Below are 25,313 nucleotides of genomic sequence, written 5' to 3' on the forward strand. Positions count from 1 at the left end.
AAAAAACGAACATGCACACACAAACATACACACGCACACACACACACACACACACACACACACACACAAACAGGTGCGCACACGCACGTCAGTGAAATCACATTAGTTATCAAGGAATGCGTAAAATGTTTATGTTAACGTATCATAAGTATGGAGAGAAAACAGTGATGCCTTTGTGTCAGGAACGTTATAAAAGCGACGTTGGTAAATCACGTGACATACACAGTTCTCGCTTCTCCATCCCCCCCCCCCACCTTCCCTAATGCGTGCATAAAGGTTTCATGTCAATATCTATCGATTACTTTAAGTGGATCGTAGGCATAACGCATCGAACATGTCGGCGTGCTTAAGTGTTGTTTGTCATTAACGGCATTTTAGAACCCATTATCTTTATCCGATAGATAAAACATGGATGTTGTTCGCTGAAACCTCCCCACGTGACTCTCTTGAAGGGTCCACGTGACCAACTGTATTATATTCCAAACTCTTACATCAATAAAGACGTCTACAACAATCTCAGGGAGATCCATGGGGGAAATACCAGTATCAGGACGCGTAGGTCTAATTGCCTTCTGACTTTTGCCTGGTAGGCCTATACATGCATTACCATAATGTAGTTTTAACGGAAGATGTACATGTAATCAAACGATCGAAACCCTTCAATGCAATATTTCCCCTACTTACAAGCGACAAATTGAACATCAGTATAGAATAAGAGACTGTGGAATGGCTTGTACTCAGCAAACTCGAATCATCTCCGAAGTGTTTGGTGTTTTGCTTGTTTGTTTGTTTGTTTGTTTTTGCGTAAGTATCGACTACTTGATTGTGAGGTTCAAAAGGAAAGGCATATGAATATAAAAAAGAATCCCAAATTTCCTTACTGTCATTCTTATACGACTAAAATTGTTCTTGCATACGAACTTATATTTTTCATGTCTGTTTTTCTTTAATCTGTATTACAGATGTGAACGACAACACGGGTGGTGACAGAAGCAAGTCGGATTATTCGGTAACCAAGAAGGAGAAATCCGACAACTGCGGGATTCTCGGAGCGGATCTCGGATCCGGTACAGGCGGTTCAGCCGGCGAGCCCTCAGGGAGCCAACTTGGATGCACGTCACCCGACAATGGACTCGGCTTCAACGTCGACTCCCTAGATGGTAGCCAAATGGGTCATACGTCGGACGGACTCGGTGACGACATGGGTAAACAGCGGTCGATGTCCAAGTCGGGGTCGTCTCTCGGGCAGTCGGTGTCGAAACGGAGGTTGAGCAGTAATGGACTCGGTGGTGGCGTCGACGGCGGCGTGAATGCGTGCGACGCGCGACTGTCTGATTACAACAGCGGTACGACTGGTAGTATGGTGGACGGGCTGTCGTCGTGTTACCCCCAAGACGGCGTCATGGAAGATGCGAGCCTCGCGTCGGTGCAGCCGGCTACCGCGTTAGCAGTAGCGCAAATGGCCAAGGACAGCGTACACCCCGGCTACTCGGCCAGGTCAATGGCTACTATGGGAAGTATGCAGAGCCAAAGCTATTGCTCAGGACAAGGTCTCGGCCTGCAAGGGTCAAGCGGCATGTACATGCAGTCCTTCGAGCCCCACACGACGGCGACGTCTATGTACAACACCAGCAATACGGGTTACCATCATCACTCTTCCAGCGGGCTGGGCAGCCACCTGCACGCCGCGCACCAAGCCCAGGCCCACGCCCGACACCTCGCCCAACAGACGCCCTTCCCCACGTGCAACAGCATGTCATCCATTCACGCATCCGCGCAGTTCCTGCATCACAGTGGCCATAGCAACGCGACGGACGCGATGAGTATGAACATGAATATGCACATGACGAACCATGCATTCCCAAGCCATTCCATGAAGTTCCCCGTCTAGGATTTCCTGCTACCTTGTGAGGCCCACCTCGCTAGACTCAGTTGTGATCACTGACAAACACTGTCACTCTTAGGGTTATCTCTTGTGGTCTGTAGAAGTCCATCATGCTACAAGAGGGGACAGAATTTTTCGTAGAGGAACGACAAATTGTCAACTGCCAGTGACTACTGGATGAGGATATTCCTGCATTAAAGTGTTCTTTGCCTCAAGAATATTCAACGAGTCTCATTCATCGTAACCCCTTGACAACTCATCGACTCAGTGGAAAATAAATTCAACGACTATCAAAGAGCCCCCCCCCCCCCACCCTCCTATCAACCTCCACGCAAGGGAAAGAGATTAATATTTTGTTAAGTTTGAGAATGAGAACGCTACAAGCATGCCCCAAGGACAAGAATTGTCATATTATTATGTTCGCTATGTAGTAACATTTCGTCAGAACAAAACTTTTTCTGCCTATTCATTTTCAGGGCATGTTATGCTATTGACCTGTCGTATCAATATGAAATCAATGAATATTGATTAGTTTCCGGTAATTTGAGAGAGGATGTTTGCAGTGAAAAAAATAATGTTTTGTTGCTGTTTAAAAAAAACATAACGTGAAAAGGATAAGAAAACATTCATGTTCGCTTCACCATTGACGAGCCAGCAAATGGCATTCTGATATATCTTTTTTTATCAAAATCATCTCTACGATTCAACACAATGTGCCTAGTAAAGGAAGACTTGAGGTTGTCTACAGCTGCTATGTAAAAGACAAGTCAATGCATCCCACAGCAAACATTTAACTAGCACATTTTATAACGGCAGTACGATTAAAATGACTGGTCGGTAATAGAGACAAAATCTAAATAAAGTAACCGCCATGAATGTCGTTACCAGTCCCAGTTGCCCAATCAACATGGCGTTCATTTGACGCATCATAGTAGTCTTCATCAAGTCAATGCAACTTTTTTTTTTCATTACTAATTCCTGCAATACCATTAATTTGGTATTATCCCAAAAGCCATGCTTCCTTTATATCTTTAATGAAGGCGATTTAGGATGCTTCATTAAATCCTCTAGGGTAAAGGGAAGTGATTCCACGCTTCAAATATCAACCGAAATCATAACTATTTTGGTATTTCAACGTGTGTGTGAGTGTTTGTGTGTGTATGGGAGTGTGTGTGTGTACACAACAGTTAGTAATTCTACGCATACAAATGACGTTGCGTGCACGTTACCATAATGGCACATGTTTCTTCCAATACTCTGGAAGACTTTTGGTGAGGTAAGTTACCGAAAACTTCAATATCGCACTTATTTGATAAAGATCGTTAATGGTATCGTGTGTTTGGTTGATCTATTCCTCAATCTCATCGATTTCATTTAAACAAAACAGTCTTCTGCTTTCTAAATTACCCACTTACAATTGCAATTTATTACCAATCATTACGTTTGTCCATGCCTGTGCTCCAAACAGCATTGTATATACAACTCATACGAGAAGTGGTCAATTTTGCCTCAGAAGGGAATCACGCCCTCTGCGACGAAGTAATCTGCACACCTTCAGTATTTACGACAAAGCAATGCATAATGTCGTCATTATTTATTTTTTCACAAGAAAAATCTTAACTTCTTCACTTTACTAAAGAATAAATTTGTGAAGCAGATTTTACGTAATCATTAAAAAATCGTCCCTTCGTAAAATCGTAAATTATTTTACGTAATCATGATTTTATGTAATGATTTTTTTTAAAAATCGCCCATTCACATATGCAGTTTGAAATGTATTAATTCTATACGGAACGAATCATTCCAGTGAAATAAAGGGTTTTTGTGACAAATAACAATGAATTATTTATGTTGAATCTACAGCTGTTTCCTTCTCTCCGCTTCTTTTCATTCTGAGTTTGAATCGAGATTGTTCAAGTTTTTAGTCAGGGAAATTGTACATAATATTATGATTGCTTTCTGCTCAAATTTTCGCAAACATTTTCTCAAAGACGCTTTAAAGATTAAATGTAGAATTACTTTATTTATTGTGAGATTTACTTTTCTATGTGAATAAAGACTGATAATTTCATAGTACCTAGTACTTACTTAGTTTATTAGCACTAAATTATGATGACAATATCGTCCAAGAAATAAAGTGATTATCAATGCAAACTCTTAAAGTCTCAGCGACCCCACTCTACTCCCCCCCCCCCCCGCCCCCCATGACAGAGGGAAGTAATCAAAGTATGTTTGGAAGTAACCGGTAAAAATATCGTCTTTATGATCGACTGATTTGTCAATTCGTCAATGATTTGCAGTTGGAATATTTTTATGTCAGATTGTAATGATGAGAATTATAATGCATGTGAAGTGTTTTCAATGTTACATCAGATTATGTCTCAAAATGAATACGGGTCAACAGAATTAATGATTTTGGCTGTGGTACCACATTGTGAAATTGATCCCAAACTTAGTACCTAACATTTCTGCACGTCATTCTGTTGCTTAGTTGCAAAGCCACTAAAACCCTCTCAAAATCCGTGAAAAGGAATAGACGGATAAGTTAATTTTGCGCTGCACTACTCCTCGGACATTCCAGTCAGAGTTAACGAGTCAAAACATATACTAAGATGAATAATAATATGGTCTTATTTACCCAGGGTAGCCTCTTCAGTGTTGCCACTGTTCTGCCAGAGGGCCCTGCTATTATTATTACCCTAGCGTTGCCAGGTACCCATTTATACACCTGGGTCGAGAGGGACATTGTGGGTAAAAACATCTTGTCCAAGGATGTAAGCACTGGGCGGGATTCGAACTCACGGTCCTCCGTTCGGGAGTTGGGAGTCTTATCCACTATGCCACAGCGCCCCCTATAAGGGATTTTAAGTGCAATCATTCTCACGTACTACTCAAAGTATAACCGTATTGAATGTTTCATACTGTACATTTGTACATGTATTTGTATACATTTCTCGTCTGTCTAACTAGACTTTGTATGTATATAATAGGTTTGATAAAGAGTACCGGACATGACAATTTTCTCTCTTTTTTCTTTTTTTTTTGTTTTGTTTCGCTGTTAATGTAATTTGTGAATAAATTAATCAAAACAAATTGTTGTGTCTTTGTTTTATTTTTTATTCTGCAGCGTTCTCGTCCTTATCGTTTTAAAAAACTGTTTGTAAGCAAATAGGTTAGCTTATTCTGAATTATTATGAATAGATTAGCTTGTTATTGGCTAGCCTATTATGAATTACTAGCATTTCATTATCATCTTTTTATTATCATTATTATTATCATTACAGTTCTTATATAGGGCATAATACCTTTGGTCTCTATGCACTTTAGAGAGAGAAAAAAGAACCAAAAAGGAAAAGATAAGTAAAGAAACAATAAAATGCAGCTGCATAGATTAGCGTCCAACAATCATTGTGCTACCTTTTGAACAGATAAGTTTTTAAGGATGTTTTGAACTTTTTAATGGTACTTGCATGCTTTATGAATAGGCTAGCTTATTCAAGTAATTAAAAGTCCTGTTTACCTTTGGGAGCAGTGATTTAAAAAAAAAATTCAAGATATCACATTTGATGCATATGTGCAGATCTGTTGAATCACAAAACATCCTACCATATAAAATATTCGCAATAAAGCCTAAAATATGAGGACATATTAGTATTTTTCTCAATAAACCTTAACTGTAGACAGTTTAGTCTGGAAACATTTTTATTATAATTATTGTTCAGATTTTGTGTATTTAACAATACTTAACATCGATTATACGGATTCAAATTTCTACAGTGGTTGTTTCCATCCCTAACTCACATTTTAGAACTATTTTAAAGCACTAATGCTGGGTTTTGTTTCATCTGCAAAAGGTAAATTATGCCTTTAATTGGTAAGTACATCTTTCCTCCGAGAACGTATGGTAACAAGCTCTCCGATCCACCTGTGAATATGCGATTTGTTTTAATACTTTGAATCAAATCTGATTCTACAATACATTAATTGATCATTTCATGAGTTTAAATGTAAAAGCCAATATTTCATGTCCATTTATATATATATATATATACATATATATATATATATATATATGCATATTTATATAAACATGTTGAGAATTCACGTATTGGCTCCACGAAGAAATGAAGAAATAAACTGGTAATGCATTTTTGCCAATAAAGAATGAGTTAATTCGGCTCAAATTTTCAGCGGCCTCCGCCTTCTTCAGGAATCTTGACAATGGTCATTGTCAAGACTCCTGAACAAGGCGGAGGACGCTGAAAATTTGAGTCGAATAAACTCATTCTTTATTGGCAAAAATGCATTACCAGTTTATTTCTTCATTTATATAAGTATATATATATATATATATATATATATATATATGTTCATATATACATGTATATATTGGATTTTGCATTCTCAAATTGAAATAATTGTGATTGAAGCTTCTGAAAATAATCAGAATGAAATATGTGATTATCTTAATGATATCTTCAAAACATTTGTTGTTATGTGATGAGTGTAGTATCATATATTGAAAGGATTTATTTTTCTCTATTTAATGATCACCTTTTTTTTTTTTTTTTAATTGACCTATCTGCCAAGCATCCCATACGTTTTCATGAAAGCCAGGTACAATGCTTTTTATCTTAAGTGTGTATAAACTATCAAATACGTTATTCGACCGGTCTTTGCCAGCATCATTTTGTTTAACGTCTTCATAAACATTTATGAGCAACTCTCATGAACATTCATGACTTCGCTGTTAAACTCCCCCCCCCCCCCCTGTTTGGGGGTTGAGCTAATGCTAGCCAAGCTACAATCCTATGTGTAGACAATATGTGAAATGAAATAGTGTGGGACTGGTACCCGATATTATAATTCATGAATCCTCTAGCATTCATCATCGCAATACAAGTATCTGCTAATCATCATCTCGGACACACACAAACACGTACATATATATGTATATATATATATATATATATATATATATATATATATATTTATATAATATACATACAGGTTTTGAAAGATATATATTATATGTGATATATATATATATATATATATATATATATATATATATATATAATATAGACATTATAAATATGTGCCTTTTGAACACTCAATGTTTAGACAGGGAAAGTCACCAAAATGTGAATGTATTATATGTGATATCGATTGACGTAATATATTTCATTGAATTGAATCTAATCTATTTCTTCACAATCATTGCAATAGATTAAAAAACAATAACAGTCAAGTTTGTTCACAAAAACAGAAACAGAAACAATACAATATAAAGATGAATAATGATAAGATAACGATTATGATTATGATTATGATTATTGTCATTATCGTTGTTGTTATCATCATCATCATTGTTATCATTACTATTGAAATTTTCATGATCATAACCATTATTACATCATCAACATTTAACTGCCACCACCAAAATTTTCTTGTAAAAAACACACACACACACACACAAAAACAAATCTGTGTGAAATCAATCTAAAACAATCAATCTAAAACAGCCCACCAAAATCATATCTAATTATAATCTAATCAAGAATTGACAAAAACAAAAAAATAAATTAAATGAATTAATGACATTGTCCCGATGAATGACAACCAGGAGAGAAAGAAAAAAAAAACACCCCAAAATGACGACAAAAAGGTCTCAACGTGTGCGTATACTTCACTGAGGGCGCCCTACATTATTCGCAAGTACATAGCGTTGATTCAGACGAATTATACTCATTTCTCTGCGATAGCCTCGTGATGAAAATTCTGGATTATCTGAGATGAGTGTATAGTAGTGTTACTTTTTTTTTCTCAAGGACACATATTCGTAAAATAGTCCTAAAGGGCATGTGAACACTTTGGAGTCACCACTGGCCGATGAAAATTCAGAATTCCACAGACGCATTTTATTACTAGGAATGTGGTACGTTTGGTTAATATAGATCCCTATATTTAAACAAAAAATGTGTAGGTCTACATCAAAACAAATATGTTTTCAGATTAAATTGAAGTGAAAGAAAGGGGGTAACCCACGGTAAGAAATATAAAGACACATCATTTAAGTTGATACATTGAATAGCCAAAAAAGTTATTACTCAAAAATACTACAGCGAGCAGGTCGTCTAATGCGTGTATAGTCCAAGGAAGGCACTGTAAAACCAAGGTCATCACACAATTTCGACAATCAAAGTAACCTGACATACTAGTATATCAGTAACATAATACACATCGACTGGTGTCCTTTAGTTGTCATTACTATACACACCATCAAAACAGCGTAACTTTTTTTTTTTAACGAAAAGGTTTTTGAGGAAAATGATTTGGCAGGGGTATATTTCTACACATCTATTATTGACTAACCCCTATGTGAAAATGAGAATGATCTTCATGATTATGATTGTCACGGTGAGCACACATTAAAGACAAAACGGGTCATTTTAGTCACTGAAGAGTCATTTTTCTGTGGGGGGGGGGCGTTCTGCATTCTTTGATTGGTGCAGGCCTATGTTTAAGTGCTGTTGTTATTTTATCATCCATTCTTTAACCCCCTCACACCATCCTGACACTTTTCAAGACTTCAAGTTATTTCACGCCTCTTTGAATAGGCCTACATTATCGGGGGAAGTGGTAATGTTTTAAAAACCTCCTCTAACCATAGAAGAAATTAAGTGTATTGAAAAAATTGACATCAGATATTGTTACCAACAATAGCCTATAAGATTATGTAGGGCCTGTAGGCCCTGTTATAACAGCTTCTGTTGTAAGAACATAAGATAGAGTCCTTTGTATTGTGGTTGAGTGGGTTCTAGGGCAATTAACCCCTCACACTTACCCCAGACCATAATCCTTTATAATCCTGAACCTATAATCCTAATCCTAGCCCAAATTCTAACCCTAAACCTAACCCTATAACCCTAATCTTCACTTTAACCTTATCACTAACTAGTAGGCCTATTTAGCGGGGGGGGGGGGGGGGTAATTGCCCTTGGGGGGTTCTAGTGAGCACGCCCCCCCCCCCCCCAAATAAAAAATTTAAAAAAATTCCAAAAACATACTAGGCCTACTGTATTGCATGATAGGGTCAAACAATTGACAATTAAAACAAGAACAGCACGTTAGCATTCACCAAAAACATGTTTCCCAGACCCCCAGAAATGATTTTTGTTACTTTAGTGGAAAAGTGAGGATTTCGTGTTTGACATGTGCCCACTCGTGCGTGAAACAGATCATGATCTCATAGGAGTTATCAATATATAGTCAACAAGAGTAAGAATAGGTCTACCCCTGCCAAATTATTTGCTCAAAGTGACCTTTCGATAAAAAGTCATGCTATTTTCATTAGGGTTGAGTTCCTTTTTGTTGGTTTGTTGTGTGGAGTTGAGAATGACATTTTTACAGATATTTATTCATACCCCGTTTCTCCCTCCACTCTATTCAATCGTCCCCCCCCCCCCCCCCCCCCCCCACACACACACACACACTTCCCGGGGGGCGTGTTTTTTTTAGACGGCACAGATTGGGGAAACTAAAAATCTATCGGGGACCCTATCCCTAAACCTAACCCTAATCCTAATCCTAACCCTAACCATCAAACCCTAACCCTAACCCTAACCCTAACCCCAACCCTAACCCTAACCATAACCATAACCAAAAACCCTAACCCAACGTTTTTCCCATAGGTTTAACGCGCGCCATGCCCCAATCTGTGCCGTCTTTAAAAAAAAAAACGCTCCCGGGGGAGGGGCTAAATGAGTATTCATGACGTGTAAAAAGTGTCGAGGTACAGTACAGTAATCGAATTCAAATTCACGGGAATAACCACCCAGCGCAGTGCCTTTGCCGTGTGTATCATCAGCTCTGCAGCTCTGAACGAAAGACAAGCAAGACGAATAATTTACTGTATTTAAATGAAAATGGCCGACCAAGAAGTCATCACGCCAATCGATTCTACTGCCCCCTTTTCTGTTGTGGTCGTCACACTTTCTCTGGGAGCCATTATTCTGCTTTTTATGCTGGTCTGCGGCTTTGGACGAGGAAAGCCGGACGAAGAAGAGACACGTAAGCTTTGTGTAGTCCCAGATGTAGAAAATAATGTACGTTCGTAGATGTGTAAGTTGTTCTGAGATAAAATTTATACACTATTATATTCAATTTAGACCAGAATAGGATCTTGGCTTCTTTGTGAAATAGGCCCCTGGACTCTAGTACTGTAGTAGTTTTCCTTTTCTTCTTATAAATCTGATGTTATTTTTACAGGATGTAGTGTGCTATCTTTAGGAGCCTAGCTAACTATACGACCAGCAGCCCCATCGCCCATTTACATAAGCATAGCAATCATACGCATAGCGTATACGCTATGCATGCGTATGGGGCTGCTGGTCGTAGTTAGCCCTTGGCCCTTAGCATGTTTTTACCCACGCCGATGAAAATCGGCAGGGGGTTATGTAAAGGGTTCCGTATGTTTGTTTGTTTGTTTTTTTGTTTTTTTGTTTGTTTGTTTGTTTGTTTGTTTGTTTGTTTGTTTGTTTGTGTACAAGATAACAAGAGAACGGGTAAACGGATTTGCACGAAATGTTCAGGGAATGTTTGGATAATGACAGGAAAGAATCGATTAGATTTTGGTGATAATCGGTTGACCCTTGCAAATTCTGTGTGACCTTGAAGTTTTGACCCCATGGTATAGTGACCATTCCGAAAATTTCCCGTTTCTCACTTTGCGATTTTCCGCTACCATACGAAGACATAAACTCCCCAACGATCCGACTTCGCTGCTCAAATGTTCGTAAGAATTCCAAAATTTACGTTTAGGCCTATTTGAGGGACTATGTCCTTCTAGATTTATGAAAGTTCGTTCTCCGTCATCACAAACTGGCCCGTATTTTGATGATTTTTCAAATTAACATTGATTGTTTTTTTCGTTGGAGGAGCATTTTGCTCGGTCGCAGTCACACTGCACGATATGCGTGCTCAATGTCAATGCGTGTGCAAGGCCGCTGAAAATGCATCGCGCTCTACACTGTTGGTGCAAAATTGCACCGGGGACGTTGCGGCGCTCGTTGGTGGCCGAATACTGGTGCAGTAGACATTTGCATTCAACCCTTGCATTGAATAATTCCCGTAGACACTAATCATAGGGGTAATTGCCTAGGGGGTACGTAAATTTTGTTTTTCTTTTTTGCTTTTGTGGATACCATCAAAGATCGTACACTCATACGACCTTTGATATTTGATGATTTTTCAAATTAACATTGTTTTTTTCGTTGGAGGAGCATTTTGCTCGGTCGCAGTCACACTGCACGATATGCGTGCTCAATGTCAATGCATGTGCAAGGCCGCTGAAAATGCATCGCGCTCTACACTATTGGTGCAAAATTGCACCGGCGACGTTGCGGCGCTCGTTGGTGGCCGAATACTGGTGCAGTAGACATTTGCATTCAACCCTTGCATTGAATAATTCCCGTAGACACTAATCATAGGGGTAATTGCCTAGGGGGTACGTAAATTTTGTTTTTCTTTTTTGTTTTTGTGGATACCATCAAAGATCGTACACTCATACGACCTTTGATATTTGATGATTTTTCAAATTAACATTGATTGTTTTTTTCGTTGGAGGAGCATTTTGCTCGGTCGCAGTCACACTGCACGATATGCGTGCTCAATGTCAATGCGTGTGCAAGGCCGCTGAAAATGCATCGCGCTCTACACTGTTGGTGCAAAATTGCACCGGGGACGTTGCGGCGCTCGTTGGTGGCCGAATACTGGTGCAGTAGACATTTGCATTCAACCCTTGCATTGAATAATTCCCGTAGACACTAATCATAGGGGTAATTGCCTAGGGGGTACGTAAATTTTGTTTTTCTTTTTTGCTTTTGTGGATACCATCAAAGATCGTACACTCATACGACCTTTGATATCATCACACTCTCGGCTTGCTATAATCAAAATATCCCGCAAGAAAACGGCGTATTTCTCGATTTTTAGCGCTTTTTCCGCGACCCGTCGCGTAGACAATACTCTTAAAACTGGACTTAATTCGCGCGCGCTTGGAAAAGTTCCGATTCTGCACTTTTGACGGTGGAATTTGGGATTTTCGATGGATTTTTGGAGGAGACTTAAGGACTTTCCTGTACGTGAATGAGTGTTAATACCGTATGTGTAATGATGTGATTTGCGTGTGATGTGACTGTAGAACCAAAGATCGTACACTTCGATCTTTGGTAGAACTCACTGGCTGGTGATAAAGCACACTGGCAATTAAGTGGCCGAATTCTGGTAGATGACCGAATGCACATTATGTTTACCCCGACTTTGTACTTAGGCGTGGGTCTGCCGCCTTTGACGGCCCCTCTCTAGTTCTATTGTGTGCTAATATGTAATAGAGTTGACAGTGCTGGGTGACAATCTTGAGTCTAACGTTAGGCCTAACACGTTAGGCTTTCCAGCAAATATTTTGATTTTGTGCATCAAGCATTTTCTCAATTCACAATACACAGAGCAAGAAGAAGAAAAACCAGTGAAGGAGAAGAAACCCAATCAGAATGCAAAGAAGCAGCAGAAGTCTGGTCTCCAGGGCAACAAGAAGGCATCCCAGAAGGCTTACTCCCACCCTCTCCTGGCATCCTCCCTCAAGGACCACAGCCATAATGTGCTGGACATGGACTTCAGCATCAACGGCAAATATCTGGCTTCTTGCAGTGAAGGTACAGGGATGAAACACCACTTGTGCATTTCTTCCATACTTCAGCAAAGAGGAACAAATGATAAATTGTATCAAATCTGAATCTCAGTCTGTTTGGATTGGATATGATGTGATCCACTTGGTGCCAAGATTTGAGCAAAAACAGAGATATGATAGAAATAATTTGTTGAGACATCATAACATTCCACTGATATCAATGTAAACAATAGACTCATTTTGCTAATTGGTTTGACTCCACATTTTGGGCACTTGCTTCCTTTTGCTGCAGTATTAAAGATTATGCCACATGTAACTTGCCAGGTCCAGTTATTGGACCAGATACAGATGATTGCTTCAGGATCATGTCAAAGCATTAGATATATGTCTTTTAGTATGTAGTGACCAATGCAAATTAAGATACATAATACGATGGACTGCTCTGATTATGTGTTCATCCAAACTGATAATTAGTTTTTGCTTGAGTGTTAGCAATAATGAGTTTCTGTTAGCAATGTACAGAGTGTTTCACGGTATGACAAGCCGTCCAGGCACATATTGCAAAATTTTGTGAGCAAAGAAATGTATAAGCTTACAGTTATACTTATAATAACACATTTTGTGAATGTTGCTCACATGCGAAAAGTAAATAGAACTATCTTCAGAGATGGAACTGGCTGGCATGATATCATCCGTGACCTTCCTAGTCAAAGTTGAAATGTTTGCAATCAATTCCTGACAAGTATAGAGTAGATTGTGAGGAGAGAATAGGGGACTTTATTTCTTTATGTTAAGTGCTATAACATCCTGTGTGCTCCAGTTGTCTTTTTGTTTTAATTCTGTAATGTCTTAGCTGATATCAGGTGACAAGGAAGCAACAAGGTGCAATGTATGATCCAGGTGAGGAAAACCATGTGGATTAGTTCCCTGCCCCGTGCCCTTTTCATTTGTGTGAATTGTACTTATGGTTGAGCTTTTATCTATGTCACCGTTTTCTTCAACATGTTTCGGTCTTTATTTTCCAGATAGGACAGTGCGGGTGTGGAGCGTGAAAGAATTCAAGGACAAAGAGCACAAGTGAGTATTGGGTTCATTCTTTTTTGTGTTATCGATGTTTATCAACCATTCATTACACGAAAAAAGAAAATATTTATCTTGTGACTTCATTTAAAAATTAAAAAGCAGTAAAACTGTTGTGGAGGTGACAGTGTTCATTAAAAATCCTGTCTGAATATTATTTGAATTCACTGTGTATGATAGCTCCATACTGATTTCAGTTGAATTTAACATTTTTTAAGTGCTTCTGTTCCAACAGAAAATGTTCACATTGTGGTAGCATGAGTTATGAGACTAGGCCAATTCATTCATGAAACATTTGCACAAATACATCTATAGAATGAATCATGAATTGATCTTCATTTTCCTTCCTTTTAATGTCATTTTAATTTCTCAAGTGATCATTCCTCTGATGTGTATTACAATTCATGACTTTTCAATCTTTTGATGTTTATGACTGCAAATATTTGAAAACTTCACTCCATGGGAAGATGTATACAATATTATCATTTGCCCCATGAAAATAATGTTGCTGTTGTTGGGGTTTTTTTCTCCTCATTTTTTTAGGTGCGTTCGAGGAAATGTGGAGTATGACCATGCTACAAACATCAAATTCAGCCCGGACTGCAAGTGAGTAGACCCTATAATTTCCAGTCTGTTCATACTCCCAATGGTGAAATATTAACATTGCAGTGTATCTCTCCAAAGAATATTGACTAGTCTGAAGTCATAAAACTTATTAAATGACATTAAAAAAAAAAAAGAAACAGAAAGAGAAATTTAATTACTTTCAAATATTGCAGTTAGTTTTGCAACACCAACAACAGAATTATTGATGTTTACTGTATTAGTAGCACATTTATGTTGTTTATATATTAGTGGATAGTTAATTGTACAAATTAGTAGTCTAATTGTGCTTTGGACATCTTTGAAGTCAAGCAAACAAACAGAAATGCTGAAGAATCATGGGTATAACAATTCATTTTCTCTGCGTGTCTCATTGCAAAATATTGAACTATCATTAGATTATTCACCTAAGGGCAGTGGAGGGCTGGGAGGGTGTGACCATCAATACAAAAGTATTGATGATTATTGATGAGTAATGATGCCAGTGTTTCTTCTTGAGAGTGGGAAATCCACAGATGGTACTAGTCATGATATGTGCATCATATGAATTGATAGATATTGGCATAAGAATGTGGCTTTTATTACCCATATGAACATGATGCATTGAATTATTGAAACCAAACTGATGCAATCATTCATCCAGTAAATTAATGAACTTTACCCTTGCCTTGACAGGTCCTTCGTCACCAGTCTCGCGAATGGTAACTGCATCCGAGTCTTCAAGCTGGGAAAGAAGGAGGATGGCTCCTCAACTCAGATAAGCCAGGTCCTGGACTTTCCCAAAGTAAGGGAACACTGTCACCTTGATTTATTTTCTTCTTAGCCTCTCTTCTTTGTCATTCAGATCATGAAAATTTCAACTTTCTTGCCATGCAACAGCAACTGGCTTATCTATGTGAGATTTCATGCAAGCATGTGATCTGCTAATTTACAAGTCATATCAAATTGCATATTATTTAGATAAGTGAATTTGCTGCAAGTTTTTATTGTTCATTCAGTGTTCTGATTATTTTATTTTGTTATGACTGTCATTGTTTTTCCGCTATTATTGGTAACTTAACTTTTACACCTATTCAGACATTCATTGTTTGGTCACCATTTATTTCTACCCCTGTAATAAATGTATCATTAAAAGTATAACTTTCACTTTCAAGGTTAGCCTTACCCTTTAGAATGATTTCCTTGTGATAGAGTCGCGACCAGGACATCCTTAGCATTGGCATCGGATCCAATGCCAGCGGCAGTTTTGTGATGATTGCGTACAGAGACACAACAATCCAGATCCTGAACACCAAAGGTTAGTCTGTAAGAGCTTGATAGGGAAAAATAGATGACAATAACCCCCTGAAATATTACCCCTCCCCCCCCCCCCCCCCCATCCATCATCTCCTGGGGCAAATACCTCTTTATAACTACTTTCCAGACAATGTCCACAAGAATGATAGCGTACTAATCTACTGAAAAGATGATGTCACAGTCTGTTGATGTAGTTTGGGTTGGAACCAGGTGCAGACATAAACATTCAGGCCAGGTGAGGTTGTTAAGAACCAGTTTCCATGGTGATGAACGGCTATGACATCACACTTTGGCACTCTTTTGCCTCCTAGATAACTCGTACTGCCAACCAGAACCAGTGATGAACCCAACCCCATTCTGTGACCTTAAAAACATTTACGGTAGGGATAAGCTTCAGCTGATTTACTAGGTCAACTGCTCATGTGATAAATGTACAGGATTGAATTGACAGTTATAGCCAAGAAAATGGCCATAGACTTTTGTACTAGATATATTCAAATCAAAACAATGTGCATCATAGCATTCAGTGAACTAAAAAGAATAGCAGAAAATTGTTGTCACTGATTACACAACATGGGTGAGTGTGTACATGTTTTTGTTCATCATGTGATGCAGTGTTGGGTTTTGGCAGAACAAGCTGGACCTGAGTAGCCTTCTTCCCAGCCATTTTACAATGTCTCATATTTAATGTTAAACCTGTGTTATGTGTGTGTTTATTACTCTAGGAGAGATACTGGCCACCCTGGACACTCACCACATGAGCAACAACTATGCTGCTGTCTCACCCTGTGGTAGATTTGTGGCTTCTTGCGGTAAGTCTATCCTATTGTTGGAATGGAAACTACAAACTTAACTCCCCCACCCCCCCCCCCCCCCCAAAAAAAAAAAATATATATATATATATATAATTGCTAAATCACAATGATACCATAATGGTATGGTGACAACAAATGTAATTTTATCTTCTTGAGTTCATTGAAAAAAAAACTGAGTTCAGCAAAGATTTTGTGTGTTAGTGAATGGAGTGTTGTGAGGTCCTGATGCCATTGCTTGTCCAGTTTTCATTTGTGTCGGAGACCAATGATGCTGCTTCTTGAAATATGTAAAACGTTTTCAAATCTTCTAAAATTTTATATCATTGTAAGGAAGCTTTCACTATTTTCTTTGATTTTGCTTTATGTATTGAAGGCAACTTTGATATAAAGTGAAGTGTAGGAGTTTGCTGCAGTGATGTTTGATGTTAAGTTTTGAAATCTCTCTGTGTGTGTTGAACTCTGGCAGGCTTCACCCCCGATGTCAAAGTGTGGGAGGTCGTCTTTACAAAGGGAGGAGACTTCAAGGAGGTCAGCAGGGCCATGGAGTTGAAAGGTCACAAAGCCAGTGTCTACTACTTCTCCTTCAACATCGACTCAAGCAGGTTGGTCAATGACAAAAGGTCAAGGGTTAAAGCTGTGATTCCAGTTGCATGTTATCAAGCATGTGACTTAATTCATATCAGCCACCATTTAGTGGAAGGGTGAAGGAGTAAATACAGTCATGCAGATCATAATTCGAGATTTGACATGGAAAAAAAAAAAGAGAGTAACCAAAGTGATTACAAGAGAGAGACCAAGTCATGTGTATTATGACATTGAATCATACAAAGTGTATGGTGTGCTGTTCTGAAAGTGTATATGAAGAGTTTGTTCGCAAAAACCGATAAGTCCATATTTGCCAAATGGAGATATTTGCGATTAAAGGTCCAGAAAAATAAAGAGAATAATAAAGAAAATGTTTGCTTCTTTTGACAATAACTTCAAAAATGTACCTTTATATGTAATGGCCAATATATCATTTAAAAGGCATTATTTTGTACTTTAGGACAAAGACCGTACTTCAAAATCTTCAAAAATGGACTTATCGGTTTTCGCGAACAAACTCTTCATTTGTTTCCTATTCTTTGATGAAATACTTGCAGATTAGCCTATAAATTTCTACAGAATATTGGATAATGGGCTACTATTAATGGATTTTCACATAACAGCCATGAAAGATGAGATATCTTTAGCTGCTTTCATGGTAATTCCTATAGAAGAAGATTATAAAAGAACAATGCTGATAGACTTGGCATTTGCAAATGAAGCGTCGAAACATTTAAAGGACGAGTTCACCTTCATTAACATAAGGATTGAGAGAATGTAGAAATATTAGTAGAACACATCATTGAAAGTTTGAGGAAAATCGGACAATCCGTTCAAAAGTTATGAATTTTTGAAGTTTTTGTGCAGTCACCGCTAGATGAGGAGACTACTGCAGTGTATGATGTCACATGTGTACAACAATACATTCCCTTGACTCGTTACTGACATATGTTATGGGTAATATTATCCCATTGCCTTTAGAAAGAGGCAAGTCAAGTGCTCTTTTATTATGCGAAAAAAGTGAAAATATGTTGAATTTTCTTTACATTTTCTTTATACTGTTGTACTCATATGACATCATGAGCCTTAGTACATACTGTAGTCTCCTCATCCAGCGGTTCCAACACAAAAATTTTAAAAATTCATAACTTTTGTATCGATTGTCCAATTTTCCTCAAACTGTCACTAATGTGTTCTACTAATATTGCTGCATTTTCTCAATCCTTATGTTTATGAAGGTGAACTTGTCCTTTAATGATGCATCTGTATTTAGTGTGGAAGACATAAAAAATATATTTTTACTAGAATGAAATGCTGTTTGATTGAAGGCCATGGATGTTTTTTTCCTTGCACTAATGTACATTGTTAATTGTGTCTTACAGTGTCGCACACTTTTTCACTTTGTTACTATATTCCTTGATATAATGCTGCTTTCTTTTCTTTATAATACACCCTTAGAATGGCTACTGTATCAAAGGATGGGACCTGGAAGTTGTGGGACACAGATGGTAAGTGTCTGCTCTCGTTCAAAGAGAATGATGAAAAAAGATGATGAAAGCAAATGTATTCAATATAAAGAAAGATGTCACAGTCATCACAGTCAACCTGTTCGCAATGTTATTAATTGAAAGGATTCTTCATTACAATAAGAAATGAATAGATAGATAAGTTAAAGAATGAAACGTACATGCATAGCTACCAACCATTTATTGGTAAAATCTAGTAATCATTAGTAATTTCTGCATGTAACTACTGTTTCGTCCTCGTAAAATTCTGCATATTATTTTTCTTTTTATAAATATACTCTGTGCTTTATGCAAAATAACCCACCATTGGTAACTTTCTTGAGAATGATTAGTAAATTGTATGCAGACAAGTTGGCAACTATCTACAGACACAAAAGAAAAATATGTGTTTAATGTTGTACTTGAAACTTATTTGTACTCGATATATATGGTATGTTTCACAGTCGTTTATATTTGTGTAATTTACAACAGTAAATTATTGCCTGCCATTACACAAATGCCATGTGCATTGTTTGTCTTCAAAGTGTAAAATCACTAGAGTCTCACCTGAAAAATTATAATTCTCATTTCTCTTTCCAATATTGCTGGACCCTGAAATCAAGATTACACTTGCAAAATTGACTTGCAAGTCTAATTAGAGAAATATTATACAGTACCCACAAAATATGTGCTCTGCACTTTTTTACTACTAGCTAAAGTGAATGAACTTCCCTGTGTCATTTGAAGTTGTGTTGCTATATGTTATTTGTTGGGAAATTCTTTATCAATTTGCAATTCTAGAGACTCTAAAAGCAATGTGTCTGTCTGTCTGTCTGTCTTTATTTGTTTATTTATTTATTTATTCATTTATTTATATATTTATTTATTTTATTGCTTTTGTTTGCAGGCTGTTTAGAAATATTAACACCCTGATACATCTAAGTTTAGGCAGGAAGAAAAAAATGTTCAACAAAAACGTGAAACCAGTGATGTTGCATAAACCAAATATTGAATATCAGTTATTCAACAGCACTACAGTCACATGAATAAATGTCACAGCATTTTTATTGGCTAGTGTATGGGAAGCATGACCAAGTTAAACATCTTGTCAAATTTGTGAATTGTGTGTTTGAACTTTTACTGATTTGTCAGTTCTATTTCTTGGCTTATATTAAAAGAAAAGTGCAACAGGTGGGTGACCTTCACGTCAGATACTTAATATAGTTTTCTTTGTTCATGACAGTGGAGTACAACAAGCAGCAAGATCCCTACCTGCTGCTGACCGGTCAATACCCTCACAGAGGTCCAAGCCTCATCACCTTGTCCGCAGACTCCTACAGTGTGGCCATCGCCCAGGGGACTGATGTCTGGATCTACAGCGCTGACGGCAAACAGGAGGAGGAAGAGTTTAAGGACGTTCACTCCCGTGAGTCTCTAGTCATTTTGCTCCTCCCTGCATCAGCTTCATGGATACTTGCAGTTACCATGGCAACAGCTAGAAATCCTTACAGAGCTGTTGCTGTGGTAGTTACTTTTGATTAGTGTGATAGTAAGTGGTGATATATAACAGAGACAGGAACTATTTCACGGAGTGTCTTATTAACTTGTAGTCTTTATTGTTTGTTCCCAAATCAGTTGTTGTGGGTTTGGTTCATGTCTTCATCAAGAAGAAGGTTAGGGCAAAAGTCGTGTCAAAGGCTAAGTTACATATCAATTTTAGGATTTGGTTAGAGATGAGGTTTAGGGCAAGGTTCAAGATCATGTAGGGAGTTACAGTAAAGGTCAAATTGAGGATTAGATTTACCTTTTATGGTCAAGTTCAATGTGAAGTTGAGGTTAAGATGAATTCAGGGTTGGGATAAAGATCAAGTTGATTGTTAGGGTCATTATTCACTTAGAGGGAAATAAATCTCTTATCACCGTATTCCGACTTGCTTCATCTGTCGCCACCACTAATGTTCCACTTCTCTGACCAGTTCTCAACAACTTCATCATGCAGTAATCATAGTGTCAGTGGTGGCAGCTTGGTAACAACCAGTCAAGTGTTAGCATGTCAGTTGTTACCACGGTAACTGCATTCATGGCAGCGTGCAAATAACTTGCCAAAGTAGCCCTGAAATTATGGGACCTAGCTTTGCCATCATCTAAATTCAACTACCAGCTAACTAAAGGATATGTATGACTGATTTCAAATCATCTTCTCAGAAAATATAGCAAAGATCGGCTTTGACCCCAGTGGGAAGTTCCTGGTATCCACGGGCGACCGCTTCATGAGAGTCTTCCACAACATCATTGGTCTGAGGGCCCAGGTCGCCGACCTCGAAGCAAAGCAAAAGAAGACGACATCAGGAGCAATGAAGGAGAGATTAGAGCATCAGATTACCTCAATCAGGTTAGCCATCTTGTCTTAGTCACATGACATTTTGATTTCTGCCAGTCTACTGATTTGATCCTATAACTTGCCACTGTGTTTCTTCATAAGCAAAATGAACTGTGTAATTTAGATCTTAGAATTTCCCTTGTGACTTTGAATCTTGTACACGATTCAGTACCACATATATGTAATTCAGATGTGTGATTATCCTGCACATCATATGTGACCCGCTACAACAAAAGGATCCTAAAGTCGCTGACGGGTGAGCCAAGGAAATCGAGTTTGAAGTCAGATCTCCAAAATCTGTCAAAACGTTCCGAACATTCAGTTTTGTAGTCTAATGTATCTTCTATCATCTGCCGAAATTTCGAAGCGAAATGATCAAAGGAAAGGCCTGAAAATAGCATTTTTCTGGGCCATGCTTGGCTCGCCCGTCAGCGACTTTAGGATCCTTTTGTTGTAGCGGGTCACATATTTGTTTCTTTGTTGCATGCAATTGAAATGCTAGGCTCTCTTTTAAAAGGTAGAATATGCATTCGAGAACCGTGTCTTGTGAAAATTGATGCCATGATATTTGAAGGTGAAGTTTGCGCTGTGATGAAAAATGTGTGAGATATTTACAAGGTGAAGTTTAGCTGTACCTTCCCAAGCAATCTCAGTTTCACACTGGTTGCCATGAAATGCTTTCCGCTTTAAAGAATGCAATCAATGCCATGTGAGTACAAATATTTTAGATGAGTTATGAAGGTTTTTGGAACGTCACTTGTCATGTAGTTGGAAAAGAAATACACATACCAGATCAGGGGCGGATCCAGGAATTCCGTAATGAGGGGGCGCCATTACAAAATTAAAGGGGGGAATGCATGCACCCCCTGCATTAATTAAAGGGGGCGTGCGCCCGGTGTGCTCCCCCTTTATCCGCCACTGTAGATCCTTTCAAGTCAAATGTCTTCAGATTAGTGCAACTATATTATGAAACAGCAATGTGATTTTTTCTCTTCATATTTTTCTTCACATTTTTCCTCTATTTACTGTAAACCTCCTCTTCTGCTTCTTTTTCATCCTTTTTATGTTTTCTGTTGCTCTTCTTCTTTTCTTCCTCTTTTTTGCCTTCTCATTTTTTCCTCCATCACCTCTCCTTTTTTCATTGGTTTTGAATTTCTTCTTCATCTTCTTTTTTTGTTGTTGTTGTTCTTCTCCTCCTCTCTTCCTTATTTTACCTCTTCCTTCTCTTCCTTCTCTTCCTCCTCCCTTGCCTTCTTTCCCTCCTTCTCCTCCTTTCCTTTTCCTTCTTTTTGGTTTCTCTCCACCACAGGGAGCAGATTGACACGATACTTGGTTTGAACTCAGAGGAGACTCCAGCGGGAACATAGTGCAGTAGAAGGAGACTCGGCTCTCTCATTAGGTGCCTTGTGAAGGCTTTCAGTGACTTTGAGAGAAAAAAAACAAAAGATCTTACTGCTATCATTCCACAATAACTCTGCATCATTTCTATCTCTGGAAAGGGTTGGATACAGCAAGGTTCCTGAATGGGCAAATATTGGTGTAAGAAGCACTAATATGACCAGAGTCTAGTTACAGCAAGCAAAATTTTCATGAATATTCAATACACAAGTGAAAAAAAAAGACAAGGTAATAACTGTTTATAGCGAAGTTTTGTGTTAAGATACAGTTTGGTTTATAAGGTTTCCTTCTAGTGTTCAAGTAAATTTTTGGTCTTTGTGGTTGTGAATGAAGAGCAAACATTGTGCCAATTCTGTGTAGTGAAGTCTTCATAAAAGTTACATGAATTGACTCAAAAACAGTCATCTAGTTTCTACTCCAAAGCGTAATTGTATCAAGACTGTTTCAATCTTGTCATTGTTTCCGTTGTCAGCCCTCTCTCATCATATCAACTCAGGGCTTGTAATTAGTAAGCTGCAGAAAATTTTGAATGATAAAATCTAGCAAGAAGTCTGTAAACAAGTACATGTACATGTTCATCTCTATGATGGTGACTAAATTAAAGAAATACAAAATTACAGCAGTAGATTGTCAGATTTGACATTAATTTCTTACCCAAGTTCACTCCTTGTTGCTCTTATGAATTGACTTGCCACTTTAAAGGTATTCTTTTTCTCTAGATTAATTGTTTACGAATGAATTCTGCGATGTTAAGTAGTAACTTTCCAATAGTTCAATGCACTGTAATATCCACCAGACGTGCATCAGAAAATGGGCGTTCCTTATCAGAAAATAAAAAGTACATGTATGTATTAAAGTAAATACTTCTATTAGAGTAAAGAAATACAGCTGTTTTGTGATGTGTTTTTTTTTTCAGCAAGAACTTACAGCTTCATTGAACTCTCATAGAATGAAATATGGTTAAAATACTCGACACAAGTGCTTTGTCGTTGATACAAATAGATAATCGTATAGTGAAAGCATTGTTTACCAGTGTTTCCAGTTTGACGAATCTGATGGTCCTACATGCTGCCATAGACAGAGTTGAAACTAAATGCCAAATGCTTTTAATGAATGATAAGATAAAGAACTGTGGGTGACCATAATTTTCATACCCATTGTTTCCCACAGACCCTTTTGATTTATTAAATCTTTAACAATATGTATATATATTATAATTATATTTTATTTTTTTAGCATGATGATGTTAGGTTGTTTATCTCTTGATAGTGCCCGAATAATTCTTACAACTTTTGTATGCTGGAGTGTTTTATTCATGCATTCAAATATTATCATACAATCCCGTCACCAGAGTGTGACAAATTTCAGAAACTGAGCTACCACAATGCTTTACTGGGTCTTTTTAACTGAATTACTTGTAATTATAAGGTGCATTGGCTTCTGTTTTTCCCTTGATTGTTACTTTTTTCATGTTATAGCTTTGCAATTCAATGCATTCTTCTGTAGAGTTTTTAACACTTTATGTCAGCTGTTCTCAATTACTGTAAAAGTGGATATTTTCGCGTGACTAATTTTTCACTCTCAGTCAGGTAAGAAGAGTTTCGCATGTTTTTAATTCCATGGAATTAAGACATCAACTACTGGAACATATATGGCAAGCAAAAATATTCATGTGCTTTTATTTTCGCGCTAGTTTCTGGTGGTGCGAAATGCGCAAAAATTTAAGCACCGCGAAAATTTCCACTTTTACAGTACCCACACAGTGTAAGAAGGAGAGATAAAGGGAAGGAGACCATCTTTGTAACTCCAACGCTACGTGAGCAATACAGATAAGATGTGAGTTTCATATCACTAGATGTACAAAGGAATATAGCCCTTTTTCTTTGGCTGTCATATTCTTTACAGTCCCGAGCTCACCATCGTTTTCATGAGAATTTTAAAGGCATTATTTACCATTTGCAGATGAAACAAAAAACCAGCTTTAGTGCTTCAAAATAGTTCTAAAATGTAAGACGGGGATAGAAACAACCAATGTAAAAATTTGAATCAGTATGATCATTATTAAGTATTGTTAAATGTAAAAAATGTGAACAACAAATGTATAATAAAAGTGTTTCTAGACTAAACTGTCGACAGTTATGGGTTAATGACAAAAATAGTGATATCATCTCATATTTTAGGATTTATTGCAAAATTGTTATATGGTAGGATGTTTTGTGATAATGCGAAATCTTGATTTTTTTTTTAATCACTGCTCCCAAAGGTTAACTGTACCTTTAAAAACACACCTGTTTTTGTAGTAAACCAGTGTTTATCTCTTTCCATGTTCTTTGTAATGTTCGGCTAAAGCACCGTCTGTCCTGTCTTCCTCTCTTCTAGTATCAGCAACCAATTCTGCACATGTTACCCAATTATCCTTACCCTTCTTAAACCCATGGAATACGGCCTGATTTTCCTATAACACGCATTTCCCATTTACCCCCGCGCAAGAATACTTGAGATCAGTCTTCAACGGGTTAAAGAGAGAGAGAGAGAGAGAGACAGGTGTATGTACCATCATTCATGTAATGAAACATGAAAATTCCTGCACAATTCCGCAATTTTATTTACATGAAATAGTTGTGTTAGTTACAAATTGAAATCTTGAGAATGTTAGATAATCTATGTACCTCACATTTGGGAAACAATGGTTATGTCTATGTTTGCTTTACATCTAAATTCATTTTGTCTTTCATTATAAAAATATAAAATCGAGCTACAGTTTTTTTGTAAGGCTGGTAATCGAGTTGTGACTCACAGGCCTGCTCTTTTCTTTTCCTTTTAATCCCAATCTGTACCAAAAAAATGATGTCATAGTTTGAATAGCTACTGAACATACCAACATAATTTTCAGGATGGGAGTCGTGTGTATTTTTGAATTTTTTCACCAGTCTCTCACTGTAGTCCCCTGATGAGGAAGCATCTATTGAGTGGTTGACAGTCTTATCAGGTATATACCTACCAAGTCTGTGAGTTCAGGAATTCCCTTTACTGTAGAAGATCCCCCTCCCCCTCCCCCGAAGAAGTCAAGGTCCTT

The 25,313-nt window shown here is 37.7% G+C and overlaps 2 protein-coding genes across 2 annotated transcripts in view; both read left to right on the forward strand.

Moving 5' to 3' along the window:
* LOC139735035 (uncharacterized) overlaps positions 1–1,891 on the forward strand; it is a 68,573-nt gene extending 66,682 nt beyond the window's left edge. The window contains exon 7 of the mRNA XM_071645810.1: positions 963–1,891. Within this exon, the coding sequence (XP_071501911.1) occupies positions 963–1,891 (929 nt within the window). The remainder of the gene's footprint in view (positions 1–962) is intronic.
* A 7,887-nt stretch (positions 1,892–9,778) lies between these two features.
* LOC139735036 (transducin beta-like protein 2) lies at positions 9,779–23,607 on the forward strand. Its single transcript, XM_071645811.1, has 12 exons — positions 9,779–9,958; positions 12,394–12,600; positions 13,601–13,652; positions 14,199–14,261; positions 14,934–15,042; positions 15,450–15,555; positions 16,280–16,366; positions 16,836–16,971; positions 18,413–18,462; positions 19,703–19,885; positions 20,665–20,851; positions 22,149–23,607. Exons 1-12 carry the CDS (start codon positions 9,808–9,810, stop codon positions 22,204–22,206), a joined length of 1,389 nt encoding a protein of 462 aa, XP_071501912.1. The 5' UTR covers positions 9,779–9,807; the 3' UTR covers positions 22,207–23,607.
* The last annotated feature ends 1,706 nt before the right edge of the window (positions 23,608–25,313 follow it).

This window comes from Diadema antillarum, unplaced genomic scaffold (assembly GCF_040938485.1).
Source record: "Diadema antillarum isolate AM-2024a unplaced genomic scaffold, OU_Dant_1.0 seq00000562_RagTag, whole genome shotgun sequence".
In the NCBI taxonomy this organism is placed as follows: domain Eukaryota; kingdom Metazoa; phylum Echinodermata; class Echinoidea; order Diadematoida; family Diadematidae; genus Diadema; species Diadema antillarum.